Raw genomic sequence first — 14781 nt, 5'->3', positions numbered from 1 at the left:
GCTAGTTAGCAAAGCTACTGGTGACGGCAGATAAATGTTTTTCTGTAACAGCAGCTCCAGGAGGAGAAAATCTGCCATACTCCAGGCATCGTGCCAGTCATTTTAAGAATGCTTATTGATCCCCCGAAAAAACGGCAAAGACCCGGGCATTATCATCAATCAATAAAATCCTCCCAGGCCGAACTTGAAAAGTGGACGTTATGATGCTAACGCTTAGCTTTCGTCAACAACTCATAGGCAGAAGTGAAAGCGCTGCGCAACACAAGTAATAACCCGGCCAGAACACGGTGCACTAAATATAAATTTAGGCATTTAAATTTTCCTCCAGGAATTTTAATAATCTAGGTACTCAAATCATTCGAGGAATCGTTTCAGCCCTAGTGCCGGAGTTAACTTCAACCGAATTGAGACCTGCCAGAGGTTGTTTCTTGGTCCATATCAGAGTTCAATTGCACATTCATACCTCCCCAAATGAACCAGACTTTCTCGGCAAACGGACCGGAGTTCCATTAAAGCATACTAAACAGGGCTGGTGTGAATGTGCCCTAAGTTAGTGTTATATCTTCCTCTTTGCTGACCATGTCTATCGCAGTGAGTTCTTTGTGGAGATGTTCACTTTAGAGTGATCTGGAATAGCTTTGAAAGCCCACCAACTTCAACAAAGCTGTGCTGGACGTTATTTTATAAAACCATAATTTAGCATAAAAACCCAACATAATGAAATGTCTTTTCATTCTCTCCTGCTGTTCTGGCAGACAGAGCGTGCCCAGAGACTGTCAGGAAGCTGTCAGTCAAACAAATGGAAGACTGTGTTGTTTGCATGAGAGAGTAAATAAGATTGTCTGCACAATGGAACGTGTTCTCGTGCAGCTCCACTGCGGACACATTCAACAAAATCTCGTCCAGCTTGATGTTGCGTTCGGCTGCCATGGAAACAGCCGTACTTGCTCCGACTCATGACTGATATTGATGCCCTGAGATTGACTGCTAAATGGGCTGCAGCATGGAAACAGAAGAAAGCAAACTGGAGTCTGTTCTCAGTGACCAGCACAAAGGTCACTCGCCTCACTGAATGTGAGTTCATCTAGCTGTGTGAGAAACGGATAACATTTTGAAACATTTAACTTCTATTAGGAGACTGCAAATACAGACGTAGATAGATTCTGCATAGATTTAGATTCTAAGTTAGAGATGAGGAATGTAAAACTTTCGTCCCAGGTAAAGAACACTGGGCTGGTTTGAAGTCAGTCGCTGATTTGTGCAAATCTGTGCTCCGTGCTACACAGGACACTGAAATTACAATCATCACTTTGGGAACATTTCTCCTAACGAAGTGATCCGATGTCTGCAAGACGCTCTGAAGGACTGGACTCTCATCTCGCTTTGCTCCAGTTGGGTAAAATTCCTGCTGTGTTTCAGCTGCATCAAACAGGTCAGCGATAATACTGAGAATTTTATTTTATTTTTATTTTTTTATGATTTAGTTAAAGGCAAAGCTGAGGTAATTCTTTTCCTCACTGACGTACAGAGGAACTAGATGTGACAACAGAATGAAAAAGTGGTTCAGTATCGCTGTCAGGGTTTTGAGACTTCACTCTTTGGAGTGAAGTCTCAAAAGAGTGAGACTTCAAAATAAGAGTTTTAAATGTATACATAACGGGGTGGAGAGCTTAAAAGTTGAATTTATGTCCTACGTCACTTACTGTCTGTACCAAGTCATACGATGCTCTTGCCAAGACAGCTCACTTTGTGTGCAAATACTACGGTGTTTTAAAACTGCAAGAACTACTACTACTACTACCCTACTGTTTATTTCATGGAAACTTAAGGGACAAGTTACTCGTGAATCTAGACATGTTTTCACATCTCAAACAAGCCCTGTCAACGGATATCTGTATTTACAATCTCCACCAGCTCTCCTTTAGAGACTACAGCTACCATCAGGAGCCATCCTCTCTGCTGCCAGAAAGAGTCCAGCTGAATACAAATGGAGGAGAGTAAAAGGTCTTGAAAGGTCAGCGCTCCTATTAAAAGTTCTGAGGTGTACAGATGATGCCATTTGATGTATCCACTCTCTCTGCAGCGCAGACCTGCGGATTGACCAGAAGTTTCATCCGTAAAGATCTGATTGCCAGACACCAACTATACACCCGAGAAAATTATTGTTTCTTTTTGAAGCCAGCTCTTCTCACTCTGTGCCCCTACGTGGCATTTCAGTTTCGGGCAGCTGTTGAATTAATTTTGGAAACTAAGAAATTGGACAAAGAGTCGACCAAATATCAACTGAATGATGGCGTACTGGGCAAACCTTACAGCTTGTGTTTTCCAAGGTCCTCTGCTCCTTTTCATGTCTTTAATATAGTTATAAGATGCAACATACATTTTCATATACACATTTTTATTTTTGTATAAAAGACAATTACCCCCAATACTGACATAATGCAAGTAAACTTTTGAATTCAAAAGTCTCTAAAAAATATTTAAAAAAAATAAAATAAAATTTCCCTGTAAGTTTTCTGGCATTTAGCAAATGGAAATAATTTCAGCTTACCTACAAGAAAAAGTTTAGTTTGCTTAAACAGTGAGGAAAACAAAGTCTTTATGTGGGTTATGTAAGTACCTGGTTTCAACTCCAGCATAATATTGCCAGACTGAGTTACAGATATTTTATCATTTGGATCTTGCATTTTCAAACAGGTCTCTGGAAATGTTGATGGAGGATATGGAGAAAGAGCCTCGCAGGAGACCTGAAGGCACAACGACAGATCAGCCCTGATGGTGTTCAAAGTGAAGACTGGCTTGTTGTCATGTATGACCAGAACTGGTGGCTCGCTAGATGTTCAAGTTGATTTTTTTTTTCATCCACATGGACCGACTGTTAGTTTCCAGCAAAAACAAAGACGTCAGGATATCTGCTTTGTGCTATTCTCAAATATTCTGGTTAGACTGAAGAAAGGATCATCACCAGTCTGCACAAGTAGCACCAGGGGCATATACCTCTTATCTGCAGCAGTGATGGATTTCATTGAAGGAGAACATGTAACAAATGAAGAAACATGTCTACCAAAAACCCTGGATGACTCGGGAGGTCCAGCTGCTGCTAAAGGCTGGGAATTTCATCTTATTGTCTGGGGACGAGGCTGCCTAGAGCATGACCCAAACAAACCTGAAGAGAGGTATCAAAAAGGCAAAAACTGACAACAGGAAATCATCTGAAGAACGTCTAATACCAGGCAGGTTTGGCAAGGAATCTGGCGAAGCCGCGTTGGCAGAGGAGCGGAACATCTTCTTTGCCCATTTTGAGGAACAGCCAGCAATGGGAGCTAAACGTCATCGAATGACCCACAAGACCACAACCCTTCGTATTAGAAGAGCATGAGGTGAGGTGTATATTGTAGGTGGTGGACCCGAGAAAGGCTACTGTCTCAAACGGCATCCTGGTATGCATCCTGAAAGAGTGTGCTGACTGGCTGGAGTCTTCACCAACATTTTCAACCAGTCACTTGCCCTGGGAGCTGTTCCATCCACCAAGTCCCTCAACCCAAGAAACCAAACATCATAGGCAAGTGCCACTCACCCCTGTTGTGTTAAAGTGTTCTGAGAAACTGGACAGGGTCACATTACAGTACTTCTCCCCAATGACTTTGACCCTACCAGTTTTCCTAAAAAGCTTTCAGGTCTACGGAGGATCCTTTTTTCCCCTGGAGATTCAGAATATTTTCCCCAAAAATAGAAAGATTTGTAACATGTTGTTTTGTTTTTATTTAACTTACATGTGATTATGAAACCAATTGATTTTCAAACTTCATCCAAAATGTTTTATCCTCAAATTCTGCATTCTAATATTTTAAGTCATTAACATCTATTTTTATGCGCCATGTAAGATTTTGTCTTTGGGCCAACTAAAGATGTTGGCTTACTGTAAAGGACAGTATTTGATTTTTTTTACTTTTTAATAAGTCCAACTCTTTTTTGCTGCTGTTGTGACTTTGCTTCTCTGTAAAACACAAACCAACCTTCTTTAACAGCCTTAAAACAACTTAAAAAGTTAACTTTGAGTCTTGTTTTTGTGTTCATTCCCCATCTGATGCACCAATTATTACCCAAAAGAAAAATCCTGACTCCATCTCTTGACACACTCTGGTTATTGTATAAACAGCCAGATTATTCTCACCATCTCTCCTGCAAATGTATCTTAATGGTACCGCAGCAGCGGCCATTAATGAAGACCAGACAGGAAGGTTCCTGACAACAGCCAGATGTGTACTGTAATGAGTGAGGATGTGTATGTTGGGGCGTACTGTAACAAGTCTCTGTAGAGTGGAGAAGCTGGTTTCTCTCCGTACATCATTAGGACCCTTTTAGGGTTTGAAATGAGGAAGCATGGGATGAATGAGAGCAGAGTAAAGAAAACAGAGTGGAAGGAGAAAATGTTTCTTCACAGAACTTTCCAGAAAGTGTTCCTCCGAACTGTGGCTAGCAGTTTGTTTTCTCACCTGTGGCTCATAGACTTCAGCCACAATCCATCACAGGGAGAGACAGGAGGGTATTTTCGCAGAACATTTTCTGAGCTGATGTCTGGAAATAAATGCAGGGTTGAAGACTTAAAGACAACCCCCAGTCTATTTTACTGACATTTTCATTTAGTTTCTACTGTAGGTTCCTTTGGCAGCGCTGAACATTGTGCTTGGTTGTCAATCCTGCGTCCTGAAACATCTTTTAACAGAGCTTCATTTGCCACCATTAATCAAAATGTTCTTTGTTTAATATTCTGTCGATCCGGTCAGTGTCTTTTTCTGTGTTCTGCATATGGTCTGTGATTACACCAACGCAATCTACTGTTTTCACCAAGTTCAAAGGTCAAATGTGAGGGAGCCACTTCATAATCATATTCAAAGTAAGGGCTTGGGGTGTGGTCCTGAACATCTGTACCAGAGGTGAGGTAAATGCATCACACAATTATGTTGGTGAAAACTTTTTAAACCTAGGAGCAGTAACCAAAACCAGCTTTTGACTTTGTCGCAATAAAGCAGATTGATGATTTTGGAAATTAATCACACATTAATCACATTTACTTTTTTATGATCAAGTTGTATTACACTCATAGACAGACATGTACAGGATGGCTGCTGTTTTGACTTCACAGCTGATCTGACTGCACTGGATGGTTGGAAGTTGGCAAAAAAAAAATGTCTGGATCCAATAAATTTAACATTACAAGAAATCCTTCAACCTAACAGATCCTAGGTTGACTTAGCATAAATTGCTGTGGAAATATGTAAATCCACTCCCACTGCCATCTGAAGATCTGTGTGTAAAGAAATGTTGAAGGCCACGGATGATCTGGAGGCAGCTCAAACGCTGCCGTCATTCATCTTAATCCTGTTTGTCAGCCGGCTGGCGGAGCTGTAATCAGCTCGGATGAGTTTCAAAGGATAATTTCCAGCTGCTGACCTCAGACGGCATAGAGTGGATCTAGTGCTGGAGCTTCTTTGCTGATTAGTACTGATTGTTTAGTGGTTGCTGTTGAGCCACATTTCTCCAAATAATTGCCTGTTTGCTGCTTGTAAAACAAATACATTAAAACATTACACTGTAGCATAGAGATGTCAGAAAGCAACTTGTGGGCAGAGGTTGCATGTCAGTTCTGGAATTGATTGGTTATAGTACCGTTTTTGCTTTGATTATTATTATTTATTTTTTTTAGCTGAAACAGCTTCATTCACTTTCTCCTGCTGCCATTGCTGAATCTACAGGCAGACTACAATTCTATTGCTAGTGAAATTTAGCAATCCTATAGTAGGAAACCCTTTTTTGGTGCAACAGGCTGACAGAAGCTAGTTCTTTGCTACTAGTCAATCAAAAATGACGTACGATTTCTGATGTGATTCAATTAAAAAATGCTTGAATTAAATTAAGTATTTGATTTTATTGCTGTGGGAGTCAACAGTTATCTTTCTATCCTTATATCGATTATATGTTTTATACTTTGCAGGCAAACCGTGTTATTCTGTCCACGGATTATGTCATTTTTGTCTAAATGTTGACTAGCAGACCAGAATGAAACTACACTATAAATATAGATTGAAGTTAAAATTGACAGCTTTTGTAAGGGTGCTGGAGAGAGCAGCTTGTATAAGCATGTCTTCCAGAAATGCTTCCCCTGCAAGGACAGACCAAGATGAGGACACAGTGCTGGAAAACATCACAATATGTAACTCACATTGCCAAGAGAGAATGCCCTTCATTCTTTCTTTTGTGACTGGAGAAGAGAAAATGTCAGACGAAGATTTGTTGTTTGACTGGTTTCTGCAACAACACAGCCAGAATACACACCTGGAGGCTAAACGTTTCTGAATCCCGTTCATCTGCTCGCAGGAGTGTTTTCATTTTATCACAAATGCTCGGAATGCGACTTCAACAAAACTATTTGCACTTGATAAATCCTTGACATTAGCAGACAGACGGAGTGAGAACTTCTTTTCCAATGAGAATTGTTTCAGAGCAATTTTGTTTTCTTTTCTAACCATTTTTCAGTCTTGTAGCAGTAGACCAAAATTACACTGCTGTCAACCTAAGGTAGAAATTCTTGATTTATGAAGCAAATGTTAACATGATTGAGTTGAATAGTCTTTATATGGTGCATATCAGATACATATAAGCTAGTTTCTTCTGTTCTGATTTCTCATCTGACATACAGCCCAAAATGTACGGAAGCCCAGAGCGGACATTTTTCACTTGTACTTTTTTTCCCCAGTGGTTTTCTCAAGACAAGTTAATTTCCCACTTTCCACATTTTTCGCAATGGTCTTCTCCAAATAACGAGTGTGTGTGTGTGTGTGTGTGTGTGTGTGTGTGTGTGTGTGTGTGTGTGTGTGTTAAACCTGATTCCATCCTTCAAATGTATGTTTGCGTTTTGTGATCTGGAGAAAATGAACTTTCTTTTCTTCAGATTGTCTCAAGAAAATTATTGTGAAGAACAAAAGTATATTTCCCCCCCCCTGCTCATCATCTTCTACTCTGCCTTTATTCAGTGTCATGACTTCCTGGATTCTAGAGACAAACTGTTTAAACTTTTACCTTCATGTTGGCACTTAAAGGCATTATTTGTAAAAACCCAACCAGAAGCAGTTTCTTCCCTCAGAATGTGTTAGTAATGACCTCTTAACAATCAACTGAGATTTATTTTCTTCTTTTGTAATTTCCAAATCAAGATCCTTTTTATCTCTCACCAAATTAATATGTTTACATGTCATTTTATGTGTGGAACCAAAGTCAAATTCCTTGTTTGTGCACACAAATTCAGCCAACCTTCTCTCGATTCTGAGGAGAGTTGGGTGGACGAACTACTCAAATATGACTGCGAAGTCCTGAGCCTGTGTCTCCCTGTGATACCTGCTTGTAAAAATCATAGCATGTTATTCGATTAACATAGTGGAACAAGTCATTAGCAGGCTGAGTTGAGCGCTCAGACAGGACTCTCAATCCATTTACCATTTGCTCTAATCTGATTAGCTCTGCATGCCGCTTCAAAGGCTTCATGGCTGTGATAACATGGCGGCAGAATGCATCCTGTCCCAGGCCAGCTTCTTATGTCACCGAAACCATCCATCCTCTTTGATTGATGACTTTCTCCACTCTCAGTCTTATCGGGTGTGCTGTCATTTCCCTCGTCTTCGCCCAGCCTTACACCAGCCAGCTGGTCTGAAGCCCTAATGGAGATCTGATGAGGATGAAGAGGTCATCATGTCCAGGCAGAAAACATTCGGCCAATGTCAGCAAGTTCCTAAGTTCAGTTGATGCAGAAGACGAAGGGCATTTTCAGTCAGTCTACTTTTAGTAGACTCTGTTCAATTGGGGACCAAATTGTTCCATTTTCAGATGGTGCAGTTTGCTTTCACAGTGCAGTGTGTCAAATGAACTATACCCTTTGAAAAACCTGTTTCCTACTTCACCAGTGGTAGTGCTGCACCAAGGATTACTGAAGGAAACCTTTGAAGAAGAGACCAAGCACAACATCCTTATTCACAAAATGCTGTTGGTGATTCTTCTAACAATGTTGCTCGGTCATCAATCCTCGTAAGGAAGACTGGCCGCCCTGGAGGCTATACCAGGGTGGCAGCGCTCCAATTATTTAATGTAATCTCACCCAGACGCTGAGACGAAGAAGACATGTTTTGCAATTAAAAATGTGCTGCAAGCTCTTTACACAGATACGACTGTGCACTTTGCTTGTTGTGGCAGCTGCTTCCAGCTGGGGAGAAACAAACAGTGATATAGACAGATTCCTGGGGGAATGAGAGAGGCTATCAGTTCGTAAGACTGAAGTTCAAATGCAAAATGCGTTTGTCAAAGAATGGTTGTGTGGGATTAAGCAATAAAAAGTGAGGAGTGATGAGGCCCAACAGCAAGTCATAGAGTTTATAACAACTTTAGAATAATTGCATGGTGGCTCATAAAACAGTAGTGCAATACGGTGGCATTTGAATATTTATGTACTTGGGACTTCTCTTAAAACGCTCATAGCTGCCTATTTTAATTATTCAAACCCAAATGTACATTAGCATGCACTGATGCACAGTGGAAACCATCTAAGAACTACCAGATGAACTAATATCTACAGTCCTTCCTTATTTCCATTCTTGGGAGAACAGCCAATCAGAGGCCAGGAAAGAAAATGGCGCTCCAGGATTGGCTGTTTTACAAATGGCAGCCAATACCGTATCGTCTGGCATTAGTTTTGTCTGTTTCAGCTTCCTGAACTGCATTTTGTTTTAAATATTTTAGATGCATTCTATGAAATAATCAGAATGACTTGGAGTCATGTTCCACAAAAAACAAAAATACTGAACCGCAAATAGACGGCATCCACAGCATTTTTATTTTTGGTTTTTAATTCAGCGTAATCAATTTTTACTGTAAAATGTTCAACGGATGCTTATTTGATTCCAACTATCAGAGATAAAAACATGTATGCTTAATATTCACCCGTTCTTAGGTCACACTTAATGATTGAAGTCCACCCTGGTTCTTAATTAAATGTAATACAAATCCAACATATCTATATTCATAAAGATATGATTGGAAAAAAAATACATTTACAATTGAAGCAAAATTCTTCATAATATACTTTTCTTAATTTGGATTTTATTAAAAGTTTAACCAATGTATGTCAGTCTACACAAGATGAACACACTGACTATCCCTGTCATTCTAGGCCTGCAGATTTTGAATTGTAAACATGAGTCTTTCTGCATGTCCTCCATAATCCTCCCCCCCTCCAGTCTCATCATTTTCTTCAAATTCATTGTCAGACTTTGAAATTTCATTTTTGAACTCCTTTCTCGGCGTAATCTCTATAAACTTCACTCTGTTCCCAAATCGATTTCAAGGCGCTGTCGGCAGAGAAAACTCGGGCCATCTCGATCGATTGTGATAAGGAGCCACCATTGGTAAAGCTATATTTATTGTGTACCTCCACCTGTTTGTGGCTGGGAGAGAAAATGAGGAAAAGAAGATTGGTCCCCGTGAGACACTAGGCAAAACGTGCAGGAATCTGAGAGCACGAGTCGGTGTCGGTGAATGGGATTTGAGCTGATCTTTGACACTGGGGCGGAAACACAAAACTCACACTTCCACTCACACATTAACATCGACACCTATCACACTTTCATTCAGGGCCCAGCAGAACCAAACACAGTGAGTGTATTCATTTCTATATGTTAAAATTGTGCTCTTGTTTTAAAAAGGAAAACTAAATCGGCTGCTGCCATCTGGTGGATACAATGGGGAACAGACCACAAAGAAAAAAAAAAGCTTGTGTGACAAATTCAGCTTTAAATGCAGTCCTCCAGCTCACATGGCTGAAGGCGGGACCATAATGATGTTGAGACGAAGGAGTTTATGTGAGGATGCTGAGTGAATTTAATCTGTTTTATGAGGGCAGTGGGCGGACACGGGAGGCGATTTGAAACGGTCTAATTTAGGAAGCAGCTGCAGGACGAGAGCACACCGCCGCGCTGCCGCCATGTGGTTTAATAAGTCGTTTACAATCCAAATTGCGCTCATCGATGGGTGAAGATTGCAGAGGAAACGGATGATATGAATATGACGGAAAGACGCAGGATGTGTGAAAACAGACATGACAGAGAGAGAGAGATGTGAGCAGATAAATAAATGTGGGCTTGATGTGAGTGAAATGAGGCTCGACAATTTCAACATCTCACCAGGGGACGCTAATTTGAATGTGCAGTGATTGAATATGCTGGCAGAGTGGGCTTTTCGTTCTGGACCATTTTTTTTTTTACTATGGTAAAAACATGTGACCATACCTGAGGAAAAACTGCTTTAAACATGAATATGGCTTTGTATTAGCATTTATAAACGTTAATAACTTTCATATTGGGTCACATTACAACCAAATTGACAAACCAAAACAGGTGAAGAGGACAGAAAATAATAGTTTTCCAAGTGCTTTTTAAAATAAAAAATTCCTAATATTTATTTAAGATTCTTACATCTGCACTTTTAGTCAGCATTTTTGTTAAAGCACTATTATTTTTCAGCTTTACACCTAATTAAAAAAAATAGGGCAAATCACTATTGAATTATTTTAGATGCATTTTTATATTTTTAATTTCTTGTGCATTTTTAGTGAAATTAAATTTTACATTTTGTGTACCCATTTCAATTCATTGTTTCTATTTGTATTTTTCTAGTTTGTAGCATATTAATGCTACAAAAAAAATAACATGAATATGCAGTATAATACTGTCCAGTATTGTACAACTGCACAGACTCTCTCGATCACCTGCCTTTTTTTCTTTCCAAGGTTTATAAGAAGGTCCATACTTCTACTTTGGGAAATTAAAATAGCAGAATGTTCTTTTTTGTCCCCTCTAATTTGGCGCCCTCTGGTGTATAAAATCGTCCAGTGCGTCTCAAACTGAGTTTGGGGGCGGCTCTGTGACGTCACTACGTTAAACCATTGACGCTCTCTCGCCCTCTGCTGCTCCTGGTTGTGGAGTTAGCAAAGCCATCACTCTTTTCCGTGCAAACCCAGTGATTTCTTCAGGTATGTCAAAGAAATTATGCGTTTAATTTGTCAGCTTATTGTTTCACGAGTGTCTAACTGCAGTGGCTGCAGGCAGGCATTCAGAAAAAGCAGCTACAGGTACGTAAAGTTAACTCAGTGCTAACTTAACTTGCTAATTCCTGCACGCCCCCCACCATACCGCAAGCAAAACTCTTGTTTAAATTTGGACAGTTTTTCTCTTTTCTCCTGTTTATGCCTTTGTGCTAAATATATTAATGGGAATAATAAACGCGTTCAGATTTTGACAGCAGTTTGAGCAATTCGGCTTGAATAAAACGCTCCCTGATTAAACCTTATCTGGTTTATTGTGCGCTGGTGTTAAGCACAGGATAACAGAATGGAAAGTGACTGGGACGGTGGAAATTATATAAGCGGTGATATGTGACAGATTTTTGTATGGTTTGTTTTTGTAGCAAACCATACATGCATGTCAGTGATTGGTTCCTGTGCTGCTCAGAACTCTGTGTCCGTTTTTAAAATAGAAAAGCTGTTTCAGCGTGAGACAAAATCAGCGTATTGTCTCACGCTGATTTATTTAGAATTAATGGTTGTGGAACAGTTCAAATCAACATATTACTGTGTGTTTGTGCTAAATTTGGTCACGATAACTTTCCTGAGAATTCTCCTACTTGTGTTACAGACAGGTGGGAGCTGGTCTTCACCAGCATGAGCATGGAAATATTTAAATATGCATTAGCAGTCACTCTGAAGTTAATAAGTGACTTGTTTCGTCATTTGTTCCACGAAGGCTTACAGTGACACCTGGCAAGTCATGTTCATGCTTCATACTGCATTAAATGAAACCCGCAGTAACTTCTAAAATACAATAATAATTTAAAACCATTCTGGACGACACAAAGTAATCTTGGATATCTGCTTTAAGACCACTGTTTATGCTCTTTTCTTGTACCAACGTCGGCCGGTACTGATGTTTGTACATTTTAGAGCTGACTGATGAGGAAAACGTGTTTGTGACGATGACAATATGATGTTCTATAAATAAAGACATGGAGTGACCTCCCTGTCTGCAGGTCCGCCATGGCTCTCACACAGGTGTCCTCCAACAAGTGTGCCGGCGGCTTCCAGAAGGTGTTCGAACATGACAGGTGAGACAAACGGCCGTCCTCACCTTTTGACCACAAGACAGGAAATTCAAATGGGCCTTAAAAAGTTGAGCTTTGCTGAAGTCGGTTAAATTCTTGCCTGTTTTCTGTCCACAGCACTGAGCTCAAGTGTAAAATGAAGTTTGCCATTTATCTTCCTCCCAAGGCTGAAACAGACAAATGTCCCGTACTCTACTGGCTTTCTGGTGAGTCTCAGGCCAAAACATGGTGATCACGTGTCCATAGAAAGTCTTAAATTCATGTATCTAAACCTAAGGCCTTAAAATGTCTTCAGTTCATTTAAAAAAATGCAAGTTGGCCTTACATCCATCAACGTAGTACTTTTGAAAGATTCTGCATCTCAGTGGTTTGTACTGTTGGACGTTTACCAACCGTTGGAGTATTTCCAGATTGTGGAACGTGATGGAAACCAGACTGATGTGTTTTCTCTCTGCAGGCCTGACGTGCACCGAGCAGAACTTCATCACCAAAGCAGGCAGCCAGCTGGCTGCAGCCGAACACGGCATCATCATCGTGGCGCCGGACACCAGCCCACGTAAGACGACACACACTCAAAAACACACCACAGTGGGTCAGAAAGTGAGTCTGTGGAACGAAGTGACGGCGTTCCTGCCTCAGGTGGCTGCAACATCGAAGGTGAAGATGAGAGCTGGGACTTTGGGACAGGAGCTGGTTTCTATGTCAACGCCACCCAGGATCCCTGGAAAACCAACTATCGCATGTACTCGTACGTCACAGAGGAGGTGCTCCGGATTCCTTCCACCACCTTGCCACCAAACACTCACCTCTTCATCTTCCTGTCATCTAAACCAACCTCCGTGTCCCGTTTCAGCTCCCCAAGCTCATCAACGCAAACTTCTCCACCGACCCGGACCGGATGTCCATCAGCGGGCACTCCATGGGCGGCCACGGGGCGCTCATCTGCGCCCTGAAGAATCCGGGCAAATACAAGGTAACTTCCTGTTTCTGCTCAGGCAGGAAGTTGGATTGTGTTTGCTGTTAGACGTTGATTCCTGCTGACGTTTCCCTTGCAGGCCGTGTCTGCGTTCGCCCCCATCTGTAACCCCGTGCAGTGTCCCTGGGGGCAGAAGGCCTTCACGGGTTACCTGGGAGCCGACCGGTCCGCCTGGGAGGTGGGAGCCCTTCGGCCTTCTGCTACAAAATAAAAGCACGTTTCAAGGGAGAAATGCACTTTTTCTACAACGCTGCGTTTGTTTTCCAGGCGTATGACGCCACCGTGTTGGCAGCTTCCTACTCCGGCCCTCAGCTTGACATCCTCATCGACCAGGGTCGAGACGATCAGTTCCTGTCCGCCAGCCAGCTGCTGCCTGACAACCTGATCGCCGTCTGCTCAGAGAAGAAAATCCCCGTCGTCTTCAGACTGCAGCCGGTTCGTCCCCAACGCCTCAAATTCTCTGATTTCCAATTAAATTTTGATCTAAATCTCAACAACATAATGCTGCAGCCTCCACCAGTGGCTAGCAGGTGGAGACGTCTCAATTACAGCTTTTAAGCTAAATTCAGTCATTCGCAAATTTTGCACATACTTTGCCATTTTCACCCAATCATTGCAACTCTTCTACAAATCTGACCAATCACCTTCATGTTTCCTGCTTTCTTTTTTTTCTGACCAATCACTGCAACTCTGCTGAATGTTGACTCATCCGCTAAGCCCTCTTCTAATTTAACTTCCTGTTTCCCAATGTCTCCTGAAGCCAAAGCTACAAAACAAAAACCTATGATGCTTAACACTAACATTGCAGATCATGTTAGCTAGATGATGATTAGTTGATCTATGTTAGTATATCAACAAGAATACTTGTTGATGCCAGGAATAAACCCAATCCTTACTGTTGCTTTCCACATATTTAAAATAAATTTTTGTCACAGCAGGAAGAACAAACAGGTAGGAGACATTAGAGCAGGTCAGGTTGTGTCAAAAATAGAGCTTAAAATATGAGTACATTTAAAAAGGTGCCACAAATCAGCATATTTAAGCTGCAATGATCACAAAAAACATGGCAACATCCCCACCATGATGTTCAGGATCAGATTTTCCATGCAGGTCGATGATATTGCTCCATGTTTGCTGCGCCTCCTTCAGGACTGGCAGCAAACTACAAGCAGGCGTCCACATGGATTTGTTTAAGCCATGATTTTCTTCCCCTATTAGTGAAGTCCTGTCACATGACACAAAACGCATGCTGTCCTCTAATCAATGAGCATATTTGTATAAAATGATTTCTTGCGTCATAAAGTGTTTTATTAATTAATTCATTCTCCTGCAGGGCTATGACCACAGCTACTTCTTCATCTACTCGTTTATAAACGACCACATCAAGCATCACGCCAAGTACCTGAACGCCTGAGCCGCCGCCATCGGTTCACTGTGACCTGCTGCTCTGACTCAACGCCCCACTGCAATAATGTCCTGGATAATAATGTCCGCTCTTGTTTCATTAGAGCAGAAAGTGTCTAATGGGAATTCTTTGGAATAAAAACTCTCATTACTCTTTTGCTTTTAAGATCTTTTTTTTTTTGTCTCCAACAGCTTTGATCCAT

At 41.2% G+C, this 14781-nt stretch overlaps 1 protein-coding gene across 2 annotated transcripts; it reads left to right on the top strand.

Moving 5' to 3' along the window:
- Nucleotides 1–10967: 10967 nt before the first annotated feature.
- Nucleotides 10968–14744, top strand: esd (esterase D/formylglutathione hydrolase). Of its 2 annotated transcripts, none has more exons than XM_015061263.1 (9): nt 10968–11074; nt 12127–12201; nt 12316–12404; nt 12656–12754; nt 12838–12962; nt 13052–13171; nt 13254–13352; nt 13442–13609; nt 14508–14744. In XM_015061263.1, exons 2-9 carry the CDS (start codon nt 12134–12136, stop codon nt 14586–14588), a joined length of 849 nt encoding a protein of 282 aa, XP_014916749.1. In that variant the 5' UTR covers nt 10968–11074; nt 12127–12133; the 3' UTR covers nt 14589–14744. The 2 variants fall into 2 exon arrangements, with proteins under 2 accessions (XP_014916749.1, XP_014916748.1); XM_015061262.1 differs by lacking the exon at nt 10968–11074 and adding an exon at nt 11110–11173.
- Nucleotides 14745–14781: the final 37 nt, after the last annotated feature.

The sequence above is a fragment of the Poecilia latipinna genome, unplaced genomic scaffold (assembly GCF_001443285.1).
Source record: "Poecilia latipinna isolate Pla-1442-1.1 unplaced genomic scaffold, P_latipinna-1.0 Scaffold1793, whole genome shotgun sequence".
Lineage (NCBI taxonomy): Eukaryota > Metazoa > Chordata > Actinopteri > Cyprinodontiformes > Poeciliidae > Poecilia > Poecilia latipinna.
The sequence above is the reverse complement of the archived record's forward strand: the minus strand, read 5'-3'. Positions and strand labels throughout refer to the sequence as shown.